At 39.6% G+C, this 26,363-nt stretch overlaps 4 protein-coding genes across 5 annotated transcripts in view; 2 read left to right on the top strand and 2 right to left on the bottom strand.

The window, feature by feature from the left end:
• The first annotated feature begins 2,301 nt into the window (after positions 1 to 2,301).
• Positions 2,302 to 3,534, top strand: LOC132116393 (myeloid-associated differentiation marker-like protein 2). The gene has a single exon (XM_059525225.1). The coding sequence runs from the start codon at positions 2,420 to 2,422 to the stop codon at positions 3,287 to 3,289; it is 870 nt and encodes a 289-aa protein (XP_059381208.1). The 5' UTR covers positions 2,302 to 2,419; the 3' UTR covers positions 3,290 to 3,534.
• Positions 3,535 to 4,499: 965 nt separating this feature from the next.
• Positions 4,500 to 5,354, top strand: LOC132115815 (myeloid-associated differentiation marker-like protein 2). The gene has a single exon (XM_059524209.1). The coding sequence runs from the start codon at positions 4,500 to 4,502 to the stop codon at positions 5,352 to 5,354; it is 855 nt and encodes a 284-aa protein (XP_059380192.1).
• Positions 5,355 to 13,110: 7,756 nt separating this feature from the next.
• LOC132116387 (putative protein MSS51 homolog, mitochondrial) lies at positions 13,111 to 22,367 on the bottom strand. The gene is made up of 7 exons (XM_059525215.1): positions 22,042 to 22,367; positions 21,427 to 21,596; positions 21,111 to 21,257; positions 17,737 to 17,861; positions 16,910 to 17,473; positions 14,559 to 14,652; positions 13,111 to 13,452 (listed from the first exon to the last, which is right to left on the bottom strand). The coding sequence occupies exons 2-7, from the start codon at positions 21,582 to 21,584 to the stop codon at positions 13,263 to 13,265; spliced, it is 1,278 nt and encodes a 425-aa protein (XP_059381198.1). The 5' UTR covers positions 21,585 to 21,596; positions 22,042 to 22,367; the 3' UTR covers positions 13,111 to 13,262.
• Positions 22,368 to 24,621: 2,254 nt separating this feature from the next.
• LOC132116369 (calpain-15-like) overlaps positions 24,622 to 26,363 on the bottom strand; it is a 29,273-nt gene continuing 27,531 nt past the window's right edge. For both annotated transcript variants that reach the window (XM_059525187.1, XM_059525186.1), the window contains exons 11-12: positions 26,145 to 26,323; positions 24,622 to 25,032 (exon numbers count right to left, since the gene is read on the bottom strand). In XM_059525187.1, coding sequence (XP_059381170.1) covers positions 24,855 to 25,032; positions 26,145 to 26,323 — 357 coding nt within the window. In that variant the 3' untranslated portion in view covers positions 24,622 to 24,854. The remainder of the gene's footprint in view (positions 25,033 to 26,144; positions 26,324 to 26,363) is intronic.

Consider the following 26,363-nt stretch of genomic DNA (forward strand, 5'->3'; position numbering starts at 1 on the left):
GCATTGAGGCTATGAGTTGCTGGAGCTTTGCTGTTGGAATTTGGTCCCATTCTTGCCTTATATAGATTTCCAGCTGCTGAAGAGTTCGTGGTCGTCTTTGACGTATTTTTCGTTTAATGATGCGCCAAATGTTCTCTATAGGTGAAAGATCTGGACTGCAGGCAGGCCAGGTTAGCACCCGGACTCTTCTACGACGAAGCCATGCTGTTGTTATAGCTGCAGTATGTGGTTTTGCATTGTCCTGCTGAAATAAACAAGGCCTTCCCTGAAATAGACGTTGTTTGGAGGGAAGCATATGTTGCTCTAAAACCTTTATATACCTTTCAGCATTCACAGAGCCTTCCAAAACATGCAAGCTGCCCATATCCTATGCACTTATGCACCCCCATACCATCAGAGATGCTGGCTTTTGAACTGAACGCTGATAACATGCTGGAAGGTCTCCCTCCTCTTTAGCCCGGAGGACACGGCGTCCGTGATTTCCAACAAGAATGTCAAATTTGGACTCGTCTGACCATAAAACACTATTCCACTTTGAAATAGTCCATTTTAAATGAGCCTTGGCCCACAGGACACGACGGCGCTTCTGGACCATGTTCACATATGGCTTCCTTTTTGCATGATAGAGCTTTAGTTGGCATCTGCTGATGGCACGGCGGATTGTGTTTACCGACAGTGGTTTCTGAAAGTATTCCTGGGCCCATTTAGTAATGTCATTGACACAATCATGCCGATGAGTGATGCAGTGTCGTCTGAGAGCCCGAAGACCACAGGCATCCAATAAAGGTCTCCGGCCTTGTCCCTTACGCACAGAGATTTCTCCAGTTTCTCTGAATCTTTTGATGATGTTATGTACTGTAGATGATGAGATTTGCAAAGCCTTTGCAATTTGACGTTGAGGAACATTGTTTTTAAAGTTTTCCACAATTTTTTTACGCAGTCTTTCACAGATTGGAGAGCCTCTGCCCATCTTTACTTCTGAGAGACTCTGCTTCTCTAAGACAAAGCTTTTATAGCTACTCATGTTACAAACCTGATATCAATTAACTTAATCACTAGATGTTCTCCCAGCTGAATCTTTTCAAAACTGCTTGCTTTTTTAGCCATTTGTTGCCCCCGTGCCAACTTTTTTGAGACCTGTAGCAGGCATTAAATTTTAAATGAGCTAATTAAGTGGATAAAAGTGTAAAATTTCTCAGTTTAAACATTTGCTACGTTATCTATGTTCTATTGTGAATAAAATATTGGCTCATGTGATTTGAAATTCCTTTAGTTTTCATTTTATTAAAATTTAAAAAACGTCCCAACTTTTCCGGAATTCGGGTTGTATATATATATATACAGTACAGACCAAAAGTTTGGACACACCTTCTCATTCAAAGAGTTTTCTTTATTTTCATGACTATGAACATTGTAGATTCACACTGAAGGCATCAAAATTATGAATGAACACATGTGGAATTATATATGGAATTATATACATAACAAAAAAGTGTGAAACAACTGAAAATGTCATATTCTCAGTTCTTCAAAGTAGCCACCTTTTGCTTTGATTACTGCTTTGCACACTCTTGGCATTCTCTTGATGAGCTTCAAGAGGTAGTCACCTGAAATGGTCTTCCAACAGTTTTGAAGGAGTTCCCCGAGAGATGCTTAGCACTTGTTGGCCCTTTTGCCTTCTGTCTGCGGTCCAGCTCACCCCTAAACCATCTCGATTGGGTTCAGGTCCGGTGACTGTGGAGGCCAGGTCATCTGGCGCAGCACCCCATCACTCTCCTTCTTGGTCAAATAGACCTTGATGCCTTCAGTGTGAATCTACAATGTTCATAGTCATGAAAATAAAGAAAACTCTTTGAATGAGAAGGTGTGTCCAAACTTTTGGTCTGTACTGTATATATATATATAGATATAGATAGATAGATAGATAGATAGATAGATAGATAGATAGATAGATAGATAACTAAACTGAGCTAAATTTATGAAATTCAAGTCATTTCATAATTTCTGGATTAAATGGATCAGCTTTGAAGTAAAGTGAATATAGTGAATAATGACACTACTGTTTTCTGTAGAGCTGCTTAATAGAATTGAATTAATTGATGACCTTTGCAACATAGATGGTTATTGAACTGAACTGAAGCAATACTCAGCTAAATTAAGCTGAATAATGACACTATTGTCTTTCGCAGAGCTGCTTAACAGCTGAATTAATTAGTGTCATATTTGAGGAACTTCGTATGAAGCACTATTAATATATGTGACTTGACTTTTGAGTATCTTGACCTAGTAATAATCATTAGGCAGAGGTGGAGCTTTATGGTGTCTTGATCTGACATGTGTAAGGCTTTTTTATCTTCCTCTGAAAGCAGCTCATTTTCATAACGCCTTCAGACCTGTTGAAGAGCCACTCCACGCCAAGATGGAAAAGCCCAAGTTCTCTCTTTCCGCCCTGAAGAGCACTCGCGGTGCCCTGCACATGCTGCAGATCGTGATGTGCGCGGTGACGTTTGCGGTGAGCTACGTCTGGGGTCACCCGCTTCACACCTACTGGATCTACTGCATGGTGGTGTGGGGTCTGTGTCCCATCATCTCGCTGGTCATCACCATAGTGGAGGTGTTCCTCATCCACAAGCTGATCCTGGTGTTCTGCATGGACTGGGATGACTTCACGACCGGCATGGCCATGATGGCGTCGCTCTGCACGTTCTCCTGCACGGCGATGTTCGCCAACTTCTACATCTGCCGGATGTGCATCTGGGGCTGGATGGTCACGATCCTCTCTGTGGTGTGTTGCGCGCTTTACTGTGCGGAGACGTTCAGGGACAAATGTGATGCCACACGCTCTGCAACATACGTGGCTGCGCTTCCAGGCTTCATTAAGATTCTCGAAGCCTTCGTTGGCTGCATCATCCTCATATCCCTGATTGGTTACGTGGGTAAACCGGCTCTGCTGTGGTGCATCGTGGCCTATGCTATTCCCTTGCCTCTAACCCTCCTGACCATCATCACCAACATCTTGACCAAGTTAAAGAACTGTCTGCCCTTCAGCATCGATCGTTTCACAATGATTTTCCTGGTCATTTCAATTCTGCTTTACATCTCTGCTGCTATTCTCTGGCCCACCTACAGCTTCAGAGGAAACCCGCGGCCCAGAGACTGTCCGGGAAACAGCTGTATATGGAGCATCCAGTTTGTTGTGACCATCATGACCTACATTAATCTCGGCCTGTATGCTGCTGATCTGGTCTTGACCTGCTTGGGTATCTGTGGATTCAAACGCGCTCAATAGTATCAGTACTGTATACTTTACAAATAAAGGTTGCAAAAGGGTGTTTGTTGATGCCATTAAAGAACCGTTTTTTTATTTCCCAAAGAACTTACAGTGAAAAGTTCTTAAAATAACCTGTGAAGAACATTTTAATTATCTTAAGAACCTATTTTTCCACTTTAAAGAAGCTTTTGTGCATTGGAAAGTTTTAGTAGACTGTAAGTGTTCTGCACTTAACTATTGATGTCCACAGAATTTTTCTTTTTAAAAGTGTCCTTCAAGACACTTTCATGGTCACCGTTTTTCTTGTTTCTAGTAAATGGAAAAATGTTTATGCATCTTCTATTTCACTTTCATAAAAGCTTGATTGTTCATAATAAATGAATATATTTAATTTCTGTGTTTTTATTTTTTATTAAAGATCTACATATGTTTGTGTGAAAAAAACATTAACATTTGTATTTATTCATATATAATAATACAATTAAAATATAATAACATTATCATGTATTTTATCATGTTAAAAGCTATTTAATTTTGGAAATATTTAACCTTTGTAATTTATTTCCTATATGTATATTATACACACACACACACACACACACACACATATATATTCTTTAAATGCACAATTCAGCTTGATCCTGAAGGCCAGTGTCCTGCAGAGTTTAGCTCCAACTTGCCTCAACACACCTGCCTGCATGCTTCAAGTATACATAAAACCTTGATTAGCTGGTTGAAGTGTGTTTAATTAGGGTTGGAGCTAAACTCCACGACCGAGTCTGGTGAGCCCTGATCTAGACTGTAAAGCATACACAACTATTAGCCAATCACAGCATTGGGTTTACTTTTGAGTCTGCAATGGTGAGAAGAAGAGACTTTCTCACTGAGAAAATCAAATTAAATATTAGGAGGTCCTTGGCATAAAAATATTTAAAAACCCTTATTTTAAATTTCTGAGCATCATCCCTCACTTCTGCAGAAAACTAGTCTTTTTGAAACTGTTCATACTTTCATTAACCCGTTAAACTAACTTTTTGTTGCTGTCAGAAAGGTTACAGTGCATCTGAGAAATGAACATTAGACAACAGAAGACTGAGAAGTCACACACACTGAAAGTGTGTGGTGTGTGTAAAGGCTTTATCGGCAGTGTAAATGTAAATCATGCAGTGTGGAGTAATGGTCCACTTGAGCACACAGCTCACACTTCTCTGGCATCAGATGAAGAACAATGTTGTTCGGACTGAGTCTCTCTCAAAGTTTCCGGATTCTCCAGATGGTTTTCTGTGCATTGGCTCTGATCATCCCGATGTTTCGTGGCCCCATGTCCAGTCCGTATGGGATCTGGTGTGAGTTTGTGTGGGTATTCGGACTCATTGTGGCTGTGGTGGTCTTCGTTATCGAGAAGTGCTTGGTGGATAAACTGATCGAGCTCCTTGTGCTGAAGCACTCTTGGAATGATCTCTCCTGCGGATTGAACCTCCAGTTGTCCCTCATGCTGTTGTCTGCGTGCCTCATCTACTGCACCGTGTTTGTGTGCACAACATGCATCGCAGACATTATCTGCGCCATCGCCTCCATCTTGGCGCTTGGTGTGTATGTGGTCGAAACCGTGATGTTAAAACGGAAGTGTCCTGCAGGTTATCTCTCCAGCCTACGAGGCATCCTGCGCTTCAGCCAGGCATTTGTAGCCTGCCTCATCTTTACCGCGGTATACAGCTACTTCAAAGGAGTTGAAAACCGGTTCCGGCCTGGCGGTTTGATCTGGTGCATTCTGGTCTACGTGGTGTGCTTCCCTCCAACCGTGGTGGTGATCCCGTCACACCTGCAGAAGTGTGTGGATCTGCTGCGATGCTGCGATCTCAATAAGTTGGAGCTGGTGCTTGACGCCGTTGCTGTTGCTCTTTACGTCTCTGCAGCCATCCTCTGGCCTGTGTTTGGCTATAAAAATTATAAAAGAGACTCCAAAACCCACGATTATCGATTTCATGACCTTAATTTGGTCACAGTCCTGACGTATGTGAACTTGGGGCTTTACCTCACAGACCTCATTTGGACTTTGATTGTACTTTGTAAAAAAAGCTAGACGTACTGTAGAGTCATGAAGGTAAAGATGTGACCATGTCTTGAACTCTAATTGGGAACAAACCAATTTTTTCGGGAAGGGTTTTTATTTATTTAAAGGTTATTGAATAATTCAAACAAATAAAAACACAATAAAAAAAAAAAAGATTTCATGCTCCTAACAGTTGAAAACTGTTTTTCGATGATAGTAATCTAAATGTAGTTATGTTTGAACTGTATCATTGTATGCTAAGTGCATCATCTGTATGCTATCTATAGTCTTTGGATTATCTTAAAATGACTTAAAGTTGATTTAGCAGTATATTTGCATGCTTTTTGAATAAACGCTATAGGACTTAAGGCACACTGAATTAATGAGCTAAACAAAAAAACGCAGCTGAAGAAATCAATTCATACACAGGCAGCAGGACATGTAAACAATATTACAGGCCTATTTTAATAAATTAAAATCATAGATCCCATATTTTTTTTCGTCATTAATTCTCATTAATTCTCAATTAATGTTCTTGGTGCCCTTGAGCAAGGCATCGAACCCCCAACTGCTCCCCGGGCGCCGCAGAATAAATGGCTGCCCACTGCTCCGGGTGTGTGCTCACAGTGTGTGTGTGTGTGTGTTCACTGCTCTGTGTGTGTGCACTTTGGATGGGTTAAACGCAGAGCACAAATTCCGAGTATGGGTCACCATACTTGGCTGAATGTCACTTCACTTCAATACATTTTAATACTTATAAACACTTTATAAACATATAAACAATACTTTATAACTGTCCCTCAAACCCTGAAAATAAAGTTCATAACCAGTGAGAGCTCAATACAGGTCCTTATTGTTTATGAAGAAGGTAAATACTGCTCTGATTACTAAATCTTATGGAGGACATTGGAAGTATGCATATGAATATGCATGTATTTAAGACATATGTTTAGTGTTTATGTTTAGTATTTAGTTATCATTAGTATTTTTGCCACAAACATGAACAGGTTGTGTAATGCTCAAAAACATGACACAAAACCATGCAATATCAAGATAACATTAAATACAGATTCATATGCAGTAAGACGATAAACACAGGTTTGCTTTATGTGTGCTGTGAACTATTTGAAAGCATGAAACATTTAGAAATCAAACACTCAATTTTGCATGTTTTTGGGCCAGTAGAGTTCCTATAGAGAAAGTATACTATGTTAATAGTATGATTACAATTGCTGCTAGTGTTATTGCAAAGAGCAAGACTGTTTATGAATAAAAGACATTTAATTTGAAGTTGGGAGTGATTCTTTAGCACTAGTCTAAACTAGCACTGCTCAGGATTCAGCAGTCACTCCTACTCTTTTAATGAATGCTAAATGTGACATGAGGATGAAGCAGAGTGAGAAAACAGGAACTCGGGTATTAATGTAGTAGCTAAACAGCAGATTGCACTGTACTTAATTTAATTAATAAACAATAACTGAGGGCCTTCATGAAGCCAGAGTGAATGAACAGAAGCACAGACAGCTGCTGGGATATTTATATCCCCTCTCAAAATGAGACAGCGAAGACAACTAATAAGACACTAATATATATATAATGTATTTTTTTTAAAGCAGGAAACAAAGGCCAATATATAACTAAATAGGCTAAACAAATATATGTGTTACGGATCACTCGGAGACAGAGGAGTAACAGATGAAAGATGTAATTTGTTGAATGGACACAAGCAGAGGAGCGGGAAGTGAGGAGTGGATGGGTGTTGGGATCCGTGCCGGGAAGGAGGGTACCACACACACGCACCGTGGGGTCTTTAGGAGGATCTTGGAGGTAATCCTTGGAGAGAAGATGGAAGAAGAGTCTTCGGAGGTTATCCTTGGAGAGAAGGTAAAGAGGAGTTAGTCCTAATAGTTAGCGCAGGAATGATCTTGTCGCGAACGTGACCGGACAATGACTGGGTGCGTGTGTGTGGCTTTTGTGGTGCTGAGGTGGATGATAAGTGATGCAGATCAGGTGGGGATGATTAGTACTCAGGTGAGGGCGTGCGCCGTGATTGTGTGGAGGAGGAACCTGGCGTGTTTGTGACAGTACCCCCCTCCCCAGGGCCCGCTCCTGAGGGCCGGGGACCCCGACGTCGTGGTGGGCGTCCTCTACCCCTGGGAGCTGGTCGGTTGGGGTGTCTTGAGTGGAAGGTATCCAGCAAGGAGGGGTCCAAGATGTCGTTGCGTGGGACCCAGGAGCGTTCCTCTGGACCGTATCCTTCCCAGTCCACTAGGTACTCCAGCTGCCCACCACGCCACCGGGAGTCCTGGATGTCCTTGACCGAGTAGGCTGCGCCGTCATCTAGGAGGAGAGGAGGGGGGGCTTCCGTCTCGCCAGGTTCTGTGGAGGGAAGAACAGAAGGATGGTGAGGTTTCAGGAGTGAGACATGGAATGTGGGGTGAATCCGGTAATCGGGAGGAAGTTGCAGTTTGTAGGTGACCGGATTGATCTGCTGAGTGATAGTGAATGGGCCAATGAATCTGGGACTAAGCTTGCGGCAGGGTAGACGCAGGAGGATGTCCCGGGTAGACAGCCAGACCTTCTGACCGGGTTGGTACTGGGGAGCCTCGGAACGGCGAAGGTCGGCTGCCGTCCTGCGTCTACAGGGCGCCCGTTGAAGTTGGTGATGGGCCGCATCCCAGACCCTCTCGCTCTCCCGGAACCAATAGTCGACCGCGGGAACGTCAGAGGGCTCTCCAGACCAGGGAAACAGGGGTGGCTGGTAGCCGAGTACGCACTGGAAGGGTGTGAGTCCGGTGGTGGGTTGACGGAGGGAGTTCTGTGCGTACTCGGCCCACCCCAGGAATTGGTTCCAGGAGTTCTGGTGGCCGTGACAGAAGGTACGGAGGAAGCGTCTGATCTCCTGGACCTTCCTTTCCGTCTGCCCGTTGGACTGCGGGTGGTAGCCGGAGGACAGGCTGATGGCCACACCTAGGAGGGAGTGAAATGCTTTCCATACCCGGGAGATGAATTGGGGGCCCCGATCCGACACTATGTCCTCTGGAATGCCGAAGTACCTGAAGACATGGTTAAACATCAGTTCTGCCGTTTCCATGGCAGTGGGGAGACCCTTCAGAGGAAGAAGACGACATGCTTTAGAAAATCTATCCACAACAATAAGAATACATGTGTTATTATCAGAGGGAGGAAGGTCGGTCATGAAATCCACTCCCAGGTGTGACCACGGGCGGTTGGGGACGGGCAGAGGATGGAGTTTGCCAGATGGTAGATGGCGAGGACTCTTGGACATGGCGCAGCTGTTACATCCACTCATGTACCTTCTGACATCCGAGGCCATGTTGGGCCACCAGAAGTGTTCCCGTAGCAACGAGAGGGTTTCATTGACCCCCGGGTGACCAGTGCCAAGTGATGTATGGGTGGCGTGGATGAGAGGAGTGCGACGTGTCCTAGGGATGTACTGGTGTCCTGGTGGGCAACCCGGCGGAGCGTTGGCAGGAGTTTCGGCTGGAGGTAGGGTTTCGTCAGACCAAGAGATAGGGGCAACAATAACTTTGTCTGGGAGGATGGGTTCGGGGTTCTCAGACCTCTCTTCGGGTGAGTAACATCTGGACAGAGAATCGTCCTTAACATTCTTTGCCCCAGGGCGGTAAGTGATGGAGAACTGGAAGCGGGTGAAGAATAGTGCTCAGCGGGCTTGTCTGGGGTTGAGTCTCTTGGCTGCCCTAAGGTATTCCAGGTTTTTATGGTCAGTGAGAACTTAAAAGGGGTGTTTGGCTCCCTCCAGCCAATGTCTCCACTCCTCCAGGGCAAGCTTGATGGCAAGTAGCTCCCTGTTGCCAATGTCGTAGTTTACCTCCGCCGGGTTGAGCTTCCTGGAGAAGAAGGCACATGGATGAAGGCGGCTGGGCGTCCCCTGCTGCTGAGACAGGACCGCACCCACTCCGGTGGTAGAGGCGTCCACCTCCAAGACGAATGGTAAATCAGGGTTAGGATGCACGAGGAGTGGGGCGGTCGTAAAGGCCAGCTTCAGGGCCTGGAAGGCTTCGGTGGCGGCTGGAGTCCATGACAGGGACTTGGGCTTCTGACGAAGGAGGTTGGTTAGAGGACTGGTGATGGTACTAAAGTTCTGAATGAATCGTCTGTAGAAGTTTGCGAAGCCAAGGAATCGCTGTACTTCCTTGATGGTGGTAGGAATGGGCCAATCCCGGACGGCGCTTACCTTCCCCTCATCCATCCGGATGCCACTGCGGTCGATGGTATAGCCAAGGAACTGCAATGAGGGCTGATGGAATGAGCACTTCTCTGCTTTTAGGTAGAGCTGGAAGTCCCTCAGGCGTTGCAAGACCTCCGCAACGTGGCGTCGATGTTCGGCCTGGCTCCGGGAATATATTGATGGAGGAAATCCCGGAGCAACTCATGCATGAAATCCTAGAATACGGAGGGGGCGTTTACTAGCCCATACGGCATCACGCAGTACTCGTAGTGGCCAGTAGGGGTGATGAAGGCGGTCTTCCACTCGTCCCCCTCGCGTATCCGGATGAGGTTATACGCGCTGTGGAGGTCCAACTTGGAGAATACAGTGGCACCACGGAGATGTTCTAGGGCCGCTGGGACGAGGGGAAGAGGATAGCGAAACTTCTGAGTAATTTTGTTCAGGGCTCTGTAGTCGATACATGGCCGCAAACCTCCATCCTTCTTGGCCACGAAGAAAAAACTCGAAGCAGCAGGGGAGGTAGATGGGCGGATGTATCCTTGAGCCAGCGCCTCCCTGATGTAATCCTCCATGGCCTTCTCCTCGGGAACGGATAGGGGATAGATCCGTCCTCTAGGCACTGGTTCACCCGGCAGCAGATCTATGGCACAGTCCCATGGCTGGTGTGGAGGCAGCTTAGAGGCCCGCTTCGGGCAGAAGACATCACTGAAGGGGGCGTAGCACTGGGGTATGGAGATGGACTGGTTGACGACAGGGCTTTCAATAGAGGTGGTGTAGACTGGTAGTGATTCGGAGGGACGTTCCACGGGAACTGGACAGCCGGAGATACATGATTGAAAGCAGGCTTCGCCCCACTTCAGGATTTCTCCGGTCTTCCAGGAGATCACCGGGTTATGCTGCTCCAACCACGGGCGCCCTAGGATGACGTCAGTGGTGGAATCCTCCAGAACCAGCAGATGAATGTCCTCATGGTGAAGGAGTCCAGTTTGGAGAGAGATTGGACCCACGCAGTGGCGTACATACTTCTTGCTTAACGGCCTGCCGGTGATGGTGTGGATTTGGTAAGCGGCCGGCGTGGCCGAGGTTGGAAGCCTGAGTTGACGGCAGAGGGCGCCGAAGATGAAGTTGCCGGCTGACCCAGAATCGAGGAGGGCGGAAACTGGAAGAGACACATCAGCCGCAGTAAGTGTCACAACAGTGGTGAGTGGTTTCATAGAATATCGTGAAGGAAGGATGGCACTCACCATGGGACGAGGAGGACGGACGGGGCACCCAGCTATGGTATGCCCCGGAGCTGCACAGTACAGACAGAGATTCTGGGCCAGCCGTCTTTGACGCTCCGCCATAGTGAGGCGGTAGGAGTCCACGAGCATGGGCTCGCTGGCTGGTTCTGGGGAGCTGACGTTCTCTGGCCGGCAGAGCGGAGAGGAGGAATGCGCCTGGCCCTGGTGCTCGTCTAAGCAGGACTGCATACGAGTGGCGAAGCGGATGGACAGCTGGATGAATCGCTCGAGGCCGATGGTATCCTCGTATGCAGTGAGATGCAACCGCACTCTGGACTCCAATCCTTGGCGATAGGTAGTGAGAAGGGCCTGTTCGTTCCACCCACTAGAGGCCGCCAGAGTTCTGAACTGCAAGGCATAATCATTGACAGACATATTCCCTTGTTTCAAGTTGTATAATCTCTCACCTATAGAGGAGTCCCAGGCAGGTTTGCCGAAAACTTCCCGGAAGTGTTCGATGAAGCTAGAATATGACTGGGTTACAGGATTATTCTGGGTCCAGAGAGAGTCTGCCCATTGTAAAGCCTTGCCTTGTAACTGGGAGATAATGAAAGCTACCTTAGCTCGATCCGTTGGGTACGAGAGCGGTTGCATCTCCAGGACCAGTGAACACTGAAGCAAGAATCCGCTGCATTCCTCCGCCGAACCAGAGTAGGGCGCTGGCCGTGCCATGGGACTGGCGTGCACGGCAGGTGAAGGAGGGATGATAGGATCCGCGGAAGTGCTCGCTGGTGGTGGTGATGCAGGTGCTGACATTAGTGTACGGCGGAGTGCATCTACTAATTTTTGGACGGGATCCGTGAGGCTCATGCTTGTGTCTCTCGGTGCTGGTCCGGTCATCTGTTACGGATCAATCGGAGACAGAGGAGTAACAGATGAAAGATGTAATTTATTGAATGGACACAAGCAGAGGAGCGGGAAGTGAGGAGTGGATGGGTGCCGGGAAGGAGGGTACCACACACACGCACCGTGGGGTCTTTAGGAGGATCTTGGAGGTAATCCTTGGAGAGAAGATGGAAGAAGAGTCTTCGGAGGTTATCCTTGGAGAGAAGGTAAAGAGGAGTTAGTCCTAATAGTTAGCGCAGGAATGATCTTGTCGCGAACGTGACCGGACAATGACTGGGTGCGTGTGTGTGGCTTTTGTGGTGCTGAGGTGGATGATAGGTGATGCGGATCAGGTGGTGATGATTAGTACTCAGGTGAGGGTGTGCGCCGTGATTGTGTGGAGGAGGAACCTGGCGTGTTTGTGACAATATGAATAGCAAACAGATTTAAAAAAAAAAAATGTTTAAACTTTAAAGCGACTTGCACTACAAGACATTGCCTACTGTACTGTTTGAGCTTCAGCAGTGTAGACTGTAATAAATAAAAGGCACTATAGAAAAATAAATACAGACGCATTTTTTATTTGCTTATATAAATGTTTTATTAACTTTATAAAGCTCAAGTTCTCACTCAGGAATTAAAATAGAACTTTTGGTGTTAAATAAAAATGAATGATTATAAAGATTACTTTTATTTTTTGATTCTGGAGCACAAAAGCAGTCTTAAGTCTCTGGGGTATATTTATAGCAATAGCCAACAAAACATTGTATGGGGCAAAATTATCGTTTCTTTTCTTATATGCCAAAAAATCATTAGGATATTAAAGTAAAGATCATGTTCTTTGAAGATATTTTGTAAATGTATCTCAGCCAAATATTGTCCTATCCTGACAAACCATACATCAATGGAAAGCTTATTTATTCAGCTTTCAGATGATTGCAGCATTCCAAAAAAAAAAAAAAAACGGACCCTTATGACTGGTTTTAAAGTCCAGGGTCACATGTAATATAATATAATATAATATAATATAATATAATATAATATAATATAATATAATATAATATAATATAATATAATATAATATAATATAATATAATATAATATAATATAATATAATATAATATAATATAATATAATATAATATAATATAATATAATATAATATAATATAATATAATATAATATAATATAATATAATATAATATTATATTATATTATATTATATTATATTATATTATATTATATTATATTATATTATATTATATTATATTATATTATATTATATTATATTATATTATATTATATTATATTATATTATATTATATAATAAATAGGCACTAGGGGGCGCTAAATGTTCACTAAATTGTGTTAAATTTACATTCTACATTTATGCATTTAGCAGACGCTTTATCCAAAGGGACTTACAGTGCATTCAGGATATGCATTTATTTATTTATTTTTTACCAGTGTGTTGCAAACAACTTTAACAGCAGTTTTACGTGAAACATTTATTTTCTTAAATAATAAAACTGTATTAGCAAGTGACATAATTAGGGGGTTATTTGCAGGGTTTTTTAGATGCATTCAGTTGGTTTCTGAATGAATGAAAGCGATGAGTCTACTCCTCCTGCTGTGTCTCCAGCAGACCCTGAAAGTAAATATAAAAGGAGTTGCAGTAACTGGGGGCTTTGTTTGGGCTGGACTGGACCTGCTCGGGTTTCTGTGAGCTGAAGGGATTGGGTCCGGTGTCTTTAACGTCCATCTCCAGCTCTATGAGGATCTGCAGTGAATACTGGAGCTCAGCATCACTGCAACACACACACAGCAGAGAATCAATGACAGTCATCCTGGAACCGGAGACTGTGTTTGTGCTAGGGTTGGGCAAAAATGTAAAATGCCAAAAAATGTACAGTTTGAATTTAATTGACCCACAGGATGTTACAGTGAAATTGGAACAACAGGAACAACACCTGAAGAATTTCATTAATACAACACAAACAAAAAACAATGAAGGAATGAACACATAAATGTATATGCATTTGGTTAATGCTTTAATCCAAAGTGAATTGCATTTAAAGCCATACATTTTTTAATGCATTCTTTGGGAATCAAACACCATGGTCTACTTGTGGTAAAATTAATAATATTGTTTATTTATTTATTATTATTATTATATACACTGTTATAAAATAACAATAAATACAAATTCAATAAAATATACTGTATATAAATATATAAAATGTGTGTATGTATGTATATATATATATATATATATATATATATATATATAATATTAATAATAATAAACATTATAAATTTATTATTATGTACTGTTGAAAAATAACAATAAATAAAAATCCAATAAAATATACTGTATATAAATATATACAATTTATTTTATATATCATATCAAAATATATATCAAAATATAATATATAAATACAATATACATAATAAATATTATTAATAATAATACATATTTATTTCTTATTATGTACTGTTGGAAAACAACAATAAATAAATAAAAATGCAATAAAATATACTGTATATAAATATATACAATTTATTTTCTATATCATATCAAAATATATATATAAAAAATAATATATAAAAATATAATATACAAAAAGTAGTATGTATATACATACAAAAATTATATAAAAATGGAACAGAATACAACAGAATATGTAAAGATAAAGTATATATATATACACACACAGACACACACACACACACACACACACACATAATTTTATTAATACACACACATACACACAGATATAGTAAAACAAGTATACAGAAAGCTAATCAGTCAAACCGAAGTTTTGATCACTAAACTGAAGTTATTCTCCAAATCATTCTCAGTTCACATGGCACGTAAACACTTAACGTGAGCATTGACTGAGTCACTCACTTGTACATGGTGAAGATGGACGGGATGTTATAGTCTCTGAGCAGCAGTAATGTGGGCAGCCAGCCCTCTCCTAAACCCTGAGACGCGTGGAACCCTGAAGCAGACCACAAACAACAAAACCCGGCTCAGCAGAAAGAGAGGACAGAAGCTGACAGCTGCAGATCATCAGATCACACACACAAAGAGAGTTTAGCTGGATAACCTCACTACGTGATTGATAGCGTGTATATCCCCTCTTCCCAGATTAGAAGTGTGCTCATGTGTGTTTGGACATGAGGAGACCCAGAGAAACAGCAGGGTTATAAAGACTCTCGCCCAGGGTGAGATTGATGGAGCTGTGTGTGTTTGTGCATGAAGTTCACTTGGTTTTCAGCAATATGAACCTTGTTTGGATGAAAAGCAAGCTCCAGAATCAATTAAATGTGACTATCATTGATATACTATTATAGTTTTCATTAATATTTTTAATTAGACTTTATGTATTTTTTTATATGTTCTTATTTATATACTTTCTGTAATTAGACTTAATGCACATATATTTGTTCTGTATATTTTCTTGTTGATTTTTTTCCCATTTAAATTTTAGTTAAAGTTTTAGTCATAGTCATATTTATTAGTTTTAATAAATTTTTAATGTCTATATATTTTTATATATATGTTAATATTTTAAGACTTGATTTATATTGTTTTCTTATTTATATATTTGTTATATTTATTCATTATTTTTTTGTTGTTGTTTGTAGTTTTTATTAATTGTTTTCATTAATATTTTAAACAGACTATTTATATTTTTCCTATTTATTTTCTTTATATTTTCTTATATATTATATATATATATATATATATATATATATATATATATATATATATATATATATACAGTATTTGTCGTATTTATTCGTTTTATTAGGCAAGGCAAGTTTATTTATAAGCACATTTCATCCACAATGGTAATTCAAAGTGCTTTACATAAAAACATATTATTAATTATTTAAAATGTCTATATAGTTTTTATTAATTTTATTTACTAATTTAGTTATTTTAGCACTTAAAGTTAAACTAAATAAAAAGGAGAAATGTTGACAACTAGTGAAAAAAAAGTTTATATTTCAGTTAACACTTATTTTATAAGTAATGATTTTAGTTTTAGTTTTATAATAACTTTATTATAAATGTCATAAGACCATTATAGAAACCACTGAATTGTATTAAATTAAAATAATATTTTATTATTCATATTTCAAAGAAATAATTAGCCGTTTTATCAAATTTTACAAATTAAAATAAAATAAAAAAATTGTCACAATATATATAGAAACCATTGATACCTGATAGGATTTTCTGTATATTTTCGGCCCTAAATATAGATTCCTGGACACTTTAAGTAGGAAGTAAAACTTCAAAGCTCAACATTTGGTGCTAAATTTTTCACAAACGTGAAGGTTAAGGACTCAAGCATCTGTCACTGAGCCAGTTTAGCAGGTGAAACTTCTCAAGTGTTAACTTGACTGCTACGTAAATAAGTAACTGATCATTTAGCAGATGCTTCGATTCAAAACGACTCCCAGTTCATTCATCGCATTCATTTCAGCTCATCTAACATCCAGGATTAGAACCAACAACCCTCTGCAGACCAGCCTGGGATTTAACCACTACAACACCACCACAGCGAAGTTAAATGTCTTAAGATCTTGTTGTTAAATGAACTGAAGTGGTTCAGTGTTTATCATGTGGCTGGTCTGCTCAGATCTCCTGACGGTGAGTCTTAAACTCTCAGCTGTCTCTATGAATCACTGCTAGTAAAAGTCAGCGCTGGTGAAGCGACACCTGTCTCTACTGAGTGAATCTCCTCAAAGAATCAACTTAGTCTGAATCTAAAGATGGAAATGAAACCCCCACTGAATCGTGAAGGGTCAAATGTCTTCAGACGGCAGTGAAAACTCCTCAACACCTCGGACTGAAGAACTGAGACACACACTACACAAACCACTGCTATTCATTTCAGGGATCTGATCAAAAAAAGACTCATTGACTGATTCCTTTTCAATTCACTGCTTTCTGTAGTGCACTATTTTGTAATTTTTTTAAATTGATACTGTAAGAATATTTTATTTTGTATTTTCAGTTTATTCATTCATGTAAAAAAAAATGTCATTTTGTTATGTGCTATTTTCCGTTTTATTATTTTTTAATTTCTGTTTACATTTTTGTAATTTTAGTACTTATTTCACTTCTGTAAGTTTTCCATCAGATACTTATATTTTATTTTATTTCAGCTTTATTTCAATTACCAAAAATGACTTTTACCAGTATTTATCTCATGCAGTGTTAATGCATTTGTTTGTTTGTACCTGGATGAAATCCGACCACTAGATCTGGTTTGGCCGCTTCTCCTTTCTCCACAACTTCCTCCCAGAACTGATGATAGAGGCTCTTGTAAGCGCTGATGTAAACCTTTCCCCGGGGTCCGAACGCTGTCAGCGGGGGCCTCATGATGGGCCCCTGGACCACCTCGGGCCCCACCATCACCACCTCCAGCCCCTGGTGCCCTGGGAACATGCGGCCGAGCTCGTCCATGTCTGTGGTTCTGGCTCCCAGGGTCTCGTTGTGACCAGCCCCCACTAGATGTACGGTCAGAGGACGGGAATACGGGTCCAGACGGGCCATCTGTATCCCGAGGCCCAGCGTCAGCGACCGAGAGAAGAACTCACTGCACACTCGCCACACAGACTTACGAAGCTCCGCCTCTTCCGGCCGCGGCCTGCGGGCATTGGTCCAGAGCTCTGTCATGTTTTGTCCGGACAGGATTGTGTCCAGACGGGGCGTCAGATCTCCCTGCATGGAGACCCAGTCATCCCAACATCTGATGTCTTTGGCGGGATGAGACCACGCCTCCGTTGGGAAAGGAAGATCTCCTATTGGAGGACAGGATGATTGACAGAACGTTACTTAGCAACCTCTCACAACTCCAACCACACACAGTGGTGGCCAAAATGATTAGAACACTGGTATTTTCAGCAGCTAAAAACTGTTTTAAGTCAGTTATGCATATCTTTTGCGGTAATGTGTCAGTATGAAATATCACTTCACTTTTCCAAGCATTCATTTTGCCATTAATTGTAATGAGATTTTTGTCTGAGCATGTTTTGGCCAGCGCTGTGCACACGGTTTCTCTGACCTGTGTGAATCAGCCACTCCACCAGTCTGTCGATGGAGACCTTATGGAGCATCTTACAGAACTTCTTATGCAGAGACCAGTCCTTCTTCTGACAGTCTTTACTGCAGTAATACACATTCAGACACCTGGGAGCACAGAACCAGACGCTGAAGAGTTAAATCAAGCTAGTGCTAAACCTATTGCATAATATCAACTGTTATGAGTCCAGGCTTCAGCAGACAGATTAAAAGGTCCGTGCCATTTTTAGCAGCTGCCCTCATCATTTCAGTACTTTAAGTTTTTACTGTGTTGGCGGCGTCATGCGCTGCGTGTGACTCTGTCGTAAACTTTTCCCCTTTGCACAGAGGATAAAAACTTGGATCAAGTTTTAAGAGAACAGCCAGCAAAGACAAAAAGAGACACTACCAAACATGATGAAAGATGATATATAATGCAATAAAAAGATATTGAATATAAATAAAATGTAATTTTTTAAATATATTTATATAGTTTAATATTAGCACACATATACATATACAAATATATATATATATATATATATATATATATAATATTTAATGAAATATATAAGCATATTATGTAAGTATACACTTATGTTGTAAGTGATTATTATAATGTTTTATATATATATATATATATATATATATATATATATATATATATATATCTCCTTCGTCCTAGCGTTTGTCCCGCGCAGGTGCAGGGTCCGCTTTTTGGCAGGCCGCTCTCCATTTATTCCGGTCTGTAGTGTCCTCCGGGGCGACTTGCACGTCCTTCATATCTTGCTTGATCTGGTCCATCCATCTCATCTTTGGGCGGCCACGTGGCCGGTTGCCGGGTGGGTCAAGGCGCATAGCTGTCTTCGCCACTGAATTCTCATGGCTGCGTGTTACATGGCCGTACCAGTCTGGGGGCCACACTCCAGGTACTCCGTCTTTGTGAGGTTGAGTCGCAAGCCATTTGCATCCAGGCGATCTTTCCACTGCTGCCCTTGGTCTTGGAGGTCTTGCCGCTCCCTGTCGGCAAGGAACACATCATCAGCATAGAGTAAGGACCATGGATGGGGCGTCTGGAGGTCCTGTGTCACTGTGTCCATGCATGTGATGAAAAGCAAGGGCGAAAGAGCCGATCCTTGGTGGACTCCTACATTGATGTTAAAAGGAGGTGATATCCCAGCTGTGCATCGAACCACGCTCCTGACGTCTTGGTATAAGAGTTGCACCCAGCTGATGTAGGTTTCGGGTACGTGGTGACGTCGGAGGGAGGCCCAGATGAGGTCATGGGGAACTCGGTCGAAAGCCTTCTCCAGATCCAGAAAGACCATGCGGACTGGCTTGTTCTTTTCCCGGTGTTTTTCCATCAGTAGGCGGGCAGCGTGGATGGCGTCTGTGGTCCCTTGTCCTTTGACGAAGCCGCATTGATTTTGGCTGATTTTAATAATGCTGCGGAGGCGGCTGTCCAGGATGCGTTCAAAAGTCTTCATGGAGTGGGATAGGAGTCGAATCGGCCGATAGTTCTTACATTCAGCAACGTCCCCCTTGCCCTTCCAGATCGGCACCGTGGTACTGATCGTCCAAGCGTGTGGGACTTTGCCCTCAATAATGATCTTGTTGAATAAGGTGGAAAGGACCTCGGCTCCTCTGTGCCCCATCAACTTCCAGGCTTCAGCAGGAATGTCGTCTGGGCCGGTGGCTTTGCCATTCTTCATCCTCTTCACGGCCTTCGTGACTTCAGAGATGGTGACTGGCGGTACAGGTCCAAGGGTGGGATCCAGGCTGTGGATAGGCGGATGCGGGAACTCTTCATTTGAGATGGCTGCGAAGTACTCGCTCCAGCGATGTATATATATAATTTTTTAAACATATAATTAAAAAGTGACATAACGTAGCCAAGTATGGTATATTTATATATTATAAAGTATTAAAATATGTTATACATCTTAAATATAATTTCTATAATTAATAATTATAGAATTAATTTATTTGATAAACACAAACAAATACGATGGAATATATATGTTATTAAATTAATACAATAATAATAATACAATAAAACAAAATAATATAAAATATAATAATTTTATAATTTTATCTTTATATTTTTATATATCCTATATGCATTTTTACATATGTGCTATTTAGTTTGATATTTTATATAAGATATAAAAATATATTTTTTAAATGTATTATTGTGTTATGAAATATATAAAACTTTACACATAATTTTATATATATATATCTGTGTGTGTGTGTGTGTGTGTTTTGATAAAAAAAAAAGTATATAATTCATATTTTATTTGTAATTTAAACAATAATTCTTAGTAGACTGATTTCTTAACAGTGTGAACTGAACTATAATGTGGGCAATTTTGGGTCACTTGATGCGATTCACTAATTAAAAAAAGTCCCAAAAGTATGGCTACAAATTATTTTTACTATGATTTTACCACAAATAAACTGAGCTTACTGTAGTAAAACCATTTGTTAAAGACTGTGGTTGCAATGGTTTACCAACAATTACCTTCAACCAAGCTCCCTGTAAAGAAAATATTGTGCAGTCACTATGGTTTAACTCCTAATATCACAGTCACATTAAAGTTATAGTTAATTCTAGTTTAGTTCTTTATGATAAGCAGCCTGTGTTATCTGCTGCTGTTCAGACAGAAGTGTAACATCCTTTTATTTTTCTGTGATTATATATTATTTATCTGTGATTAAAATTGTTAGTAATTAATTCTGACTATTCAGATGATAAACTCACAATTCTGACTATATATATATATATATATATATATATATATATATATATATATATACCAATAAAGATTAAACAATTACAATCACAGATTGGACATAATATATGCTTAAATTGATTGTTTAATAAGTCTAATTAGGGTTAAAACAAAATCAACTTCCAAAAAGATAAAATAACAAAATTAATTATTGCATAGAGTATGAATGTGTTTGCGTGTTTAATACAATTATAACATGCTTAAAATATGTTTTATCAAAAAAATTTTTTTGTAATCTGTTTTGTAAAGTCATAATTTTGTTATAATTCTGTGTTGATCTGTTTGTTATTTGCAATGGTTACTATTTACTATTTTTCATAGTGTGATTTTTTTATTAAAACCAGTTAGGGTCAGTGTGACCCACAAGCATCATAATAATTTTATCATAATCATAATCATAACAGGAACCCTACTTTTAAAACCAATATATAAAAAAGTTTTGTCCCTGTTTTTAGATTGATAAATAATTCTAGTGTAGTTTTAGTGATATTTTGCTGACTGAACTCTGTAATGGTTTATATTTCTTTCATTAATGTGCACATCTTATATTGAGTGATGTTGTGATCTGTGTGTTTCTACTCACTTAATGCAGCGTTTGAGTGCTTTCGGGTCTGGAAGGTCAGATGGGAGTTTGGAGCAGCAGGTACAGAACTTAAACGTTTCCTCTAGATTTTGAAACATCTCTTTGTGAGAGCGAAACCCCACCCTTCCTTTGCCCTCGAGTGCAGCCCTGAGAGAGAGAAAGAGAGAGAGAGAGAGAGAGAGAGAGAGAGAGAGAGAGACAGGGAGAGAGAGAGAGAGAGAGAGAGAGAGAGAGAGAGAGAGAGAGATAGAGAGAGACAGAGCATCTGAACACTACAAGTCCGGGCCGGTGTCCTCTATAAGTGTGTGTTTCTCACCTGTATTCTTTGTAGTCTTTCATGTTGAGCTTTTCTAGGATGACTTTAGAAAGACCAGGAACATTACTGTCCAGAGAGTAAAAGCCAAACTGATCCGAGTAAACACTGTCTGAACTCGGAGTAAAAGAGTCTGGGAGCGCTGGAACTAGAGCGGCCATTCTGGGTGAGCTCTACACACACACACACACACACACACACACACACACACACACCACAAACACCACACACACACACACACACACACACACACACACACACCACACCGCTTGTCCATTAGTTCATTAGCTCAGGAATAGAAATGCATACATTTATATATTTATTTATTATTATAATTTTTTGTACATATTATTACTATTTAATATAAGTGCTTTCTATGTGAATATACTGTAAAATATCATTTATTTCTGTGACGCACAGCTGTATTTTCAGCATCATTACTCCAGTCTTCAGATTTCACACTCAAAGCAGTTGACTGAAATATTATTATTTATTATATATTATTTCTATATATTTCATTGGCACTCATGCCTAGGAACTAACAAACCTAAAAACAGAAATGATCAACGCAGAGAAAAATGTAAATAAAAATATGAAAGCTTGAAAATGAATACTCACAGTGAAACAGCAATCCGTCAGTTCTTTCTGTCACATATGAGCAGCAGAAACTTGATGAAAATCCAGATCCAGTCCCAGTGTGCTGCTTCTCTTCAGTAACTCCACCTCTCGGTCATCCACTCATCCCGCTCTCCTTTTTAGGGATGAGGGGAGAGCCTGACATCCGTCCAGGTCCAGGTCTCCGGGAACATGTTCAAGTTAGCCAGAAGGTTTTCCTTACCCTGCAGATCTCCTTCCCCTGGGCACTCCAGGAGCTCTAGAGTTACGCCGAGACCCCACCGGCTATTTATTACCCAAAACTACACTTACTTCAGTGCACCCACATTGCAGTCACCCCTTCATACTGCCATATTATTAACCCTGCAGTGATCCTCCCTCTTACATAGATGGAGTTTACCATCTCATATTAAATGCATTTATATGAACAAAGCACTGGGTCACTCAGGAAAAAAGTAAGAGTGTGTGTGTGTGTATGTATATATTTATATATATATATACATACACAAATACATACATATATTAGGGCTGTCAAACGATTGTGATAAATTGTACATGCATATACATGCATGTGTTTGTATTTATATATACATAAACTTATACAATACACACACATATTATGCTAACAAAACGATTTTGGATACAATTAATCGCAATAATACATATATATATATATATATAGTACATATATAATTCTAATGATCAATGTATTTAAGTGAAATTTCAGGGTCATTCTTAGGACAAAGTGACAGTTGATATAAAAAAAGTCTAAATTATTAAATTTCTAAAAATTATATATATGTCTGTGCATCTTAAATAAAATTTAGGGTAAATTTGTTTCTGCTGTTTATACTATAGCCAAATAAAATATTGCAGTGGTTACTGGGGACATTCTATTAAAAACCAAACTACATTTAAAATGTATATATTATTCTACAAGTTCTGTGTATGTTTTTGGTTCTATTGGTTATATGGAAAAAAAACATCCTATTTGGCGGTATTAAATATACTTTCACTCTCTAGATCAGAGAAAATTCACAATACATTAAAAATATAAATAAAATAAAGTTGTAATGTAGAATAAAACTGTTAGTCCATCATTTCTGCACCATCAATGAAATTACAAAAATGTTAAGAACGCTAAGAACTCTATATAAATATAAGAATGTCTATGTGATATGAAAACTATTGTAACACTCAAAAAACAATACACTTCAACTTTAAGATGTGACAAATAAAAACAAGTCAGCAACTCATGTTTCTTGTTTTAAAAAAAATGAAACAAAGCAAAGACTTTATTAATCATTTGGTCCAACAGAACCTGAGATTGCAAACGAACCGTACAGTTTTTAAACTTTTATATATATATTTTTTGTCCAAGAATCAATAAAATATTCTAAATATTATAATCCTGGTTGATAGAGATCTGTATAATTACAGCGAGTTCTTCTGATGGGATTGTGCAGAGGGGACCAGCGCTGTACAATATACAAAAGAAAGACAGAACGCACGTGTGTGTGTGTGTGTGACGTCATGCCAACACACACCAGCAGAGGGAGACACTGACCGACAACATTCAGAGGAAAAACACACACGAGACGCTCAGTGCACAAATAAAGTCCAACACACAGGTGAAAACATTCCCATGAGCCTCTGAACATCAGCTCGCGTTCAGCAGCTTCTCTTGTGCTTCTTTACTAAAACACAGCATTAATAAGTTAAAAGATGCTTCCCACATGTGCGGTCAAACACATAAACCCCTCATTTACCACACCTGGCCTTCCATTCAAATCAAGTATCGCCATTTGTCCTTACATTACCATTATACAGAACATGCGACCACAGAACAGGCCGCTGATTGGCTGTCAGAACGGCATTAAAACAAAATCTGATAAAATACGTTGAGAACTCGGCACATTTCACCCTAAGATTAAAGGAAGGATCAAGATACAAGGAAATTCAAATTTTATTCAGGGCCTTTAATATACCCCCCCACCTCCACAATTTGAGATGAATAAAAAAAAAAAAAAAAAAAATTATTATAGAAATTTGAAAAATCAGTGATATGATATTGACATTAATTTCTAATTATATATTTTAAAAAATTAAATCATAACATTTGTATTACTGCCCAAGTGTGGTTTGAATAAAAAAATAGAAATAAAAATAAAAGACAGTAAACTAATGTTTTTTATTTTACAGACTGGCAAAAAAAAAAAAATAATTGTATAGCCTGAATGCACTAAGTCGATTTGGATAAAAGCATCTGCTAAATGCATAAATCTAAATGTATATTATTGTTACTATTTATAATCAGAAATACAGAATTTTAGGGGAAAAAATAATAGCATGACAGACAATTTAATATAATTGAATAAAAATGAGTCTTACAGCAATATGAACAGAAGGGGAAATGTGCCTTATTGTCATGAAAAAATATATATATAATTGAAACTGAATTAATAATAATAACAATCCCAAAAACAGGCTTCATTTTGTCATTTAAAAAAAATAAAAAAATCTTTTAATTCTTGGTGAAATGAGCCGTGTGCAATATTAGGTGAGATCTGCCGTCTCGGTGACAGGACTCCAGGATGGATGTGAAAGCAGCTCATCAGGACACGGTGACACGGTTTGCAGTGGGCGGGTCTTAGCTCAGCGAGCAGACGTGTGATTGGCTCAGTAGTTCCACCCAGTCCCTCCCAGTGGCTGCGTGTGTGTTCTTCATCATCACGGGTCTGAACTCATCGATGTGGTTTCAAGACGGGACAGTGTGTCTATGTGTGTGTGTGTGTGTGTGTGTGTGTGAGCGTGTGTCAAAGCGGCCGCGGTCTGTGCAGTCCATCTGTGTCGGGCGTGAGCTGGGGCGAGTGTGTGGCTTTACTAGAAGTCCAGTCGCCCAGAGACGCCTGCGCTGCTTTCCTATGAGCCAGTCTGTGTGTGATGGAGAATCCGGCGTTCCCCTCCAGCTGGGACAGGACCACCAGCACCTGCCTGCAACACAGGAAGAGAGAAAACTTGTGTTAATGAATCACACTGCTGCTCTGAACATGAAAACACACGCAGAAGCACTTTAAGGCACCACAGCTGAGCAGCAACATTATAATGCATTCAAACATACTTTCTTTGAATAAAAAAATCTTAAAATGCATTGTAGTGCTCTCACTGAAAAATTAACTTTATTAAGATTATAAATATATATTTCAATCAGTGGTAACAAGTACAAAACATATGGACTAAATACAGATGATAATAATAGGGATAAGTAATAAAATAACATTATAAAGTATCTTTATTTTTTGCAAACACCAAACTCATGAGTTGAAGAGAAAATGTGCTTAACTGCTATAAAAAAAAAAGAACAACAACAACAAAAAATAATGGTCCTAAAAACAGACTTCTATAAACAATTTATGGAGGATGCTTTGAGAGAAATTTACATCATAAAAATATTTAATGTTAGAGAAGCATACAAAAATTATATAATTTAGTTAAAAATTTAAAAATAATATACAAAGACAGTATATATATATATATATATAAATGGTTAATTATATGTTTATATATATATATATATATATATATACACACACACACATACACCCAAACACACACTATTTAAATAATAAATAAAAAAGCATTCATTCATATAAATAACTTAATAAATTATATTCTTATATTATATGAATAAATATTATACTATAATACTATTATTAAAAAGTATTCCTAAAAACCTTTAAATATATACATTTGTAATATATAACTTTGTCAATTATATATATATATATATATATATATATATATATTACTATTTAAATGATAAATAAAAAAACATTAATTCATATAAATAAACAATTTGTAAATTATATAAATAAATAAATAAATCACTTATTTTACTTAGTCTTTAATAATTATTTGAATAAATTAGCTTTTTAAATGAATAATTGTGTTAAAACTGTAGAAGCAGCCCTGTAAGGGTTAATAAATCATGTGAATGAGAGCAGTGTGATTGAGCTATGAATACTTCGTCTCTTCAGTACAGCAGGACTATGATGCTCTGACGAGCCGAGTCTGGAGGAATCAGAGACGTGAGAGGATGAGTTCACCTGTGCAGCGGCGGCACGCTGTCGATGGTCTTCAGGCTGCCGCGGGTCGACACCACATTGAAGCTGTCGCTACAGTCACATGACACGTGGAGGTAGTACTTCGGGTGACGGTTCTCCACCACCACGATAAGCCCCGCCCACCCGTGAGTCAGGTAGTAACATGTCATTCCTTCCCGACCCTGATAAACAAAACACCTCGTTACACAGCCTTCCTTGTTA

Source organism: Carassius carassius, chromosome 35, assembly GCF_963082965.1.
Source record: "Carassius carassius chromosome 35, fCarCar2.1, whole genome shotgun sequence".
Taxonomy (NCBI): domain Eukaryota; kingdom Metazoa; phylum Chordata; class Actinopteri; order Cypriniformes; family Cyprinidae; genus Carassius; species Carassius carassius.

What these genes read in the sequence shown, in the direction of transcription:
- LOC132116393 (XM_059525225.1), top strand. Translation starts at nt 2,420, where the DNA reads ATGGAAAAGCCCAAGTTCTCTCTTTCCGCCCTGAAGAGCACTCGCGGT.
- LOC132115815 (XM_059524209.1), top strand. Translation starts at nt 4,500, where the DNA reads ATGTTGTTCGGACTGAGTCTCTCTCAAAGTTTCCGGATTCTCCAGATG.
- LOC132116387 (XM_059525215.1), bottom strand. Translation starts at nt 21,584, where the DNA reads ATGGCCGCTCTAGTTCCAGCGCTCCCAGACTCTTTTACTCCGAGTTCA. An exon ending in AAAGACTACAAAGAATACAG is followed by an intron (nt 21,258 to 21,426) that starts GTGAGAAACACA and finishes TCTCTCTCTCAG; the next exon opens with GGCTGCACTCGAGGGCAAAG. An exon ending in GCACTCAAACGCTGCATTAA is followed by an intron (nt 17,862 to 21,110) that starts GTGAGTAGAAAC and finishes CTGTGCTCCCAG; the next exon opens with GTGTCTGAATGTGTATTACT.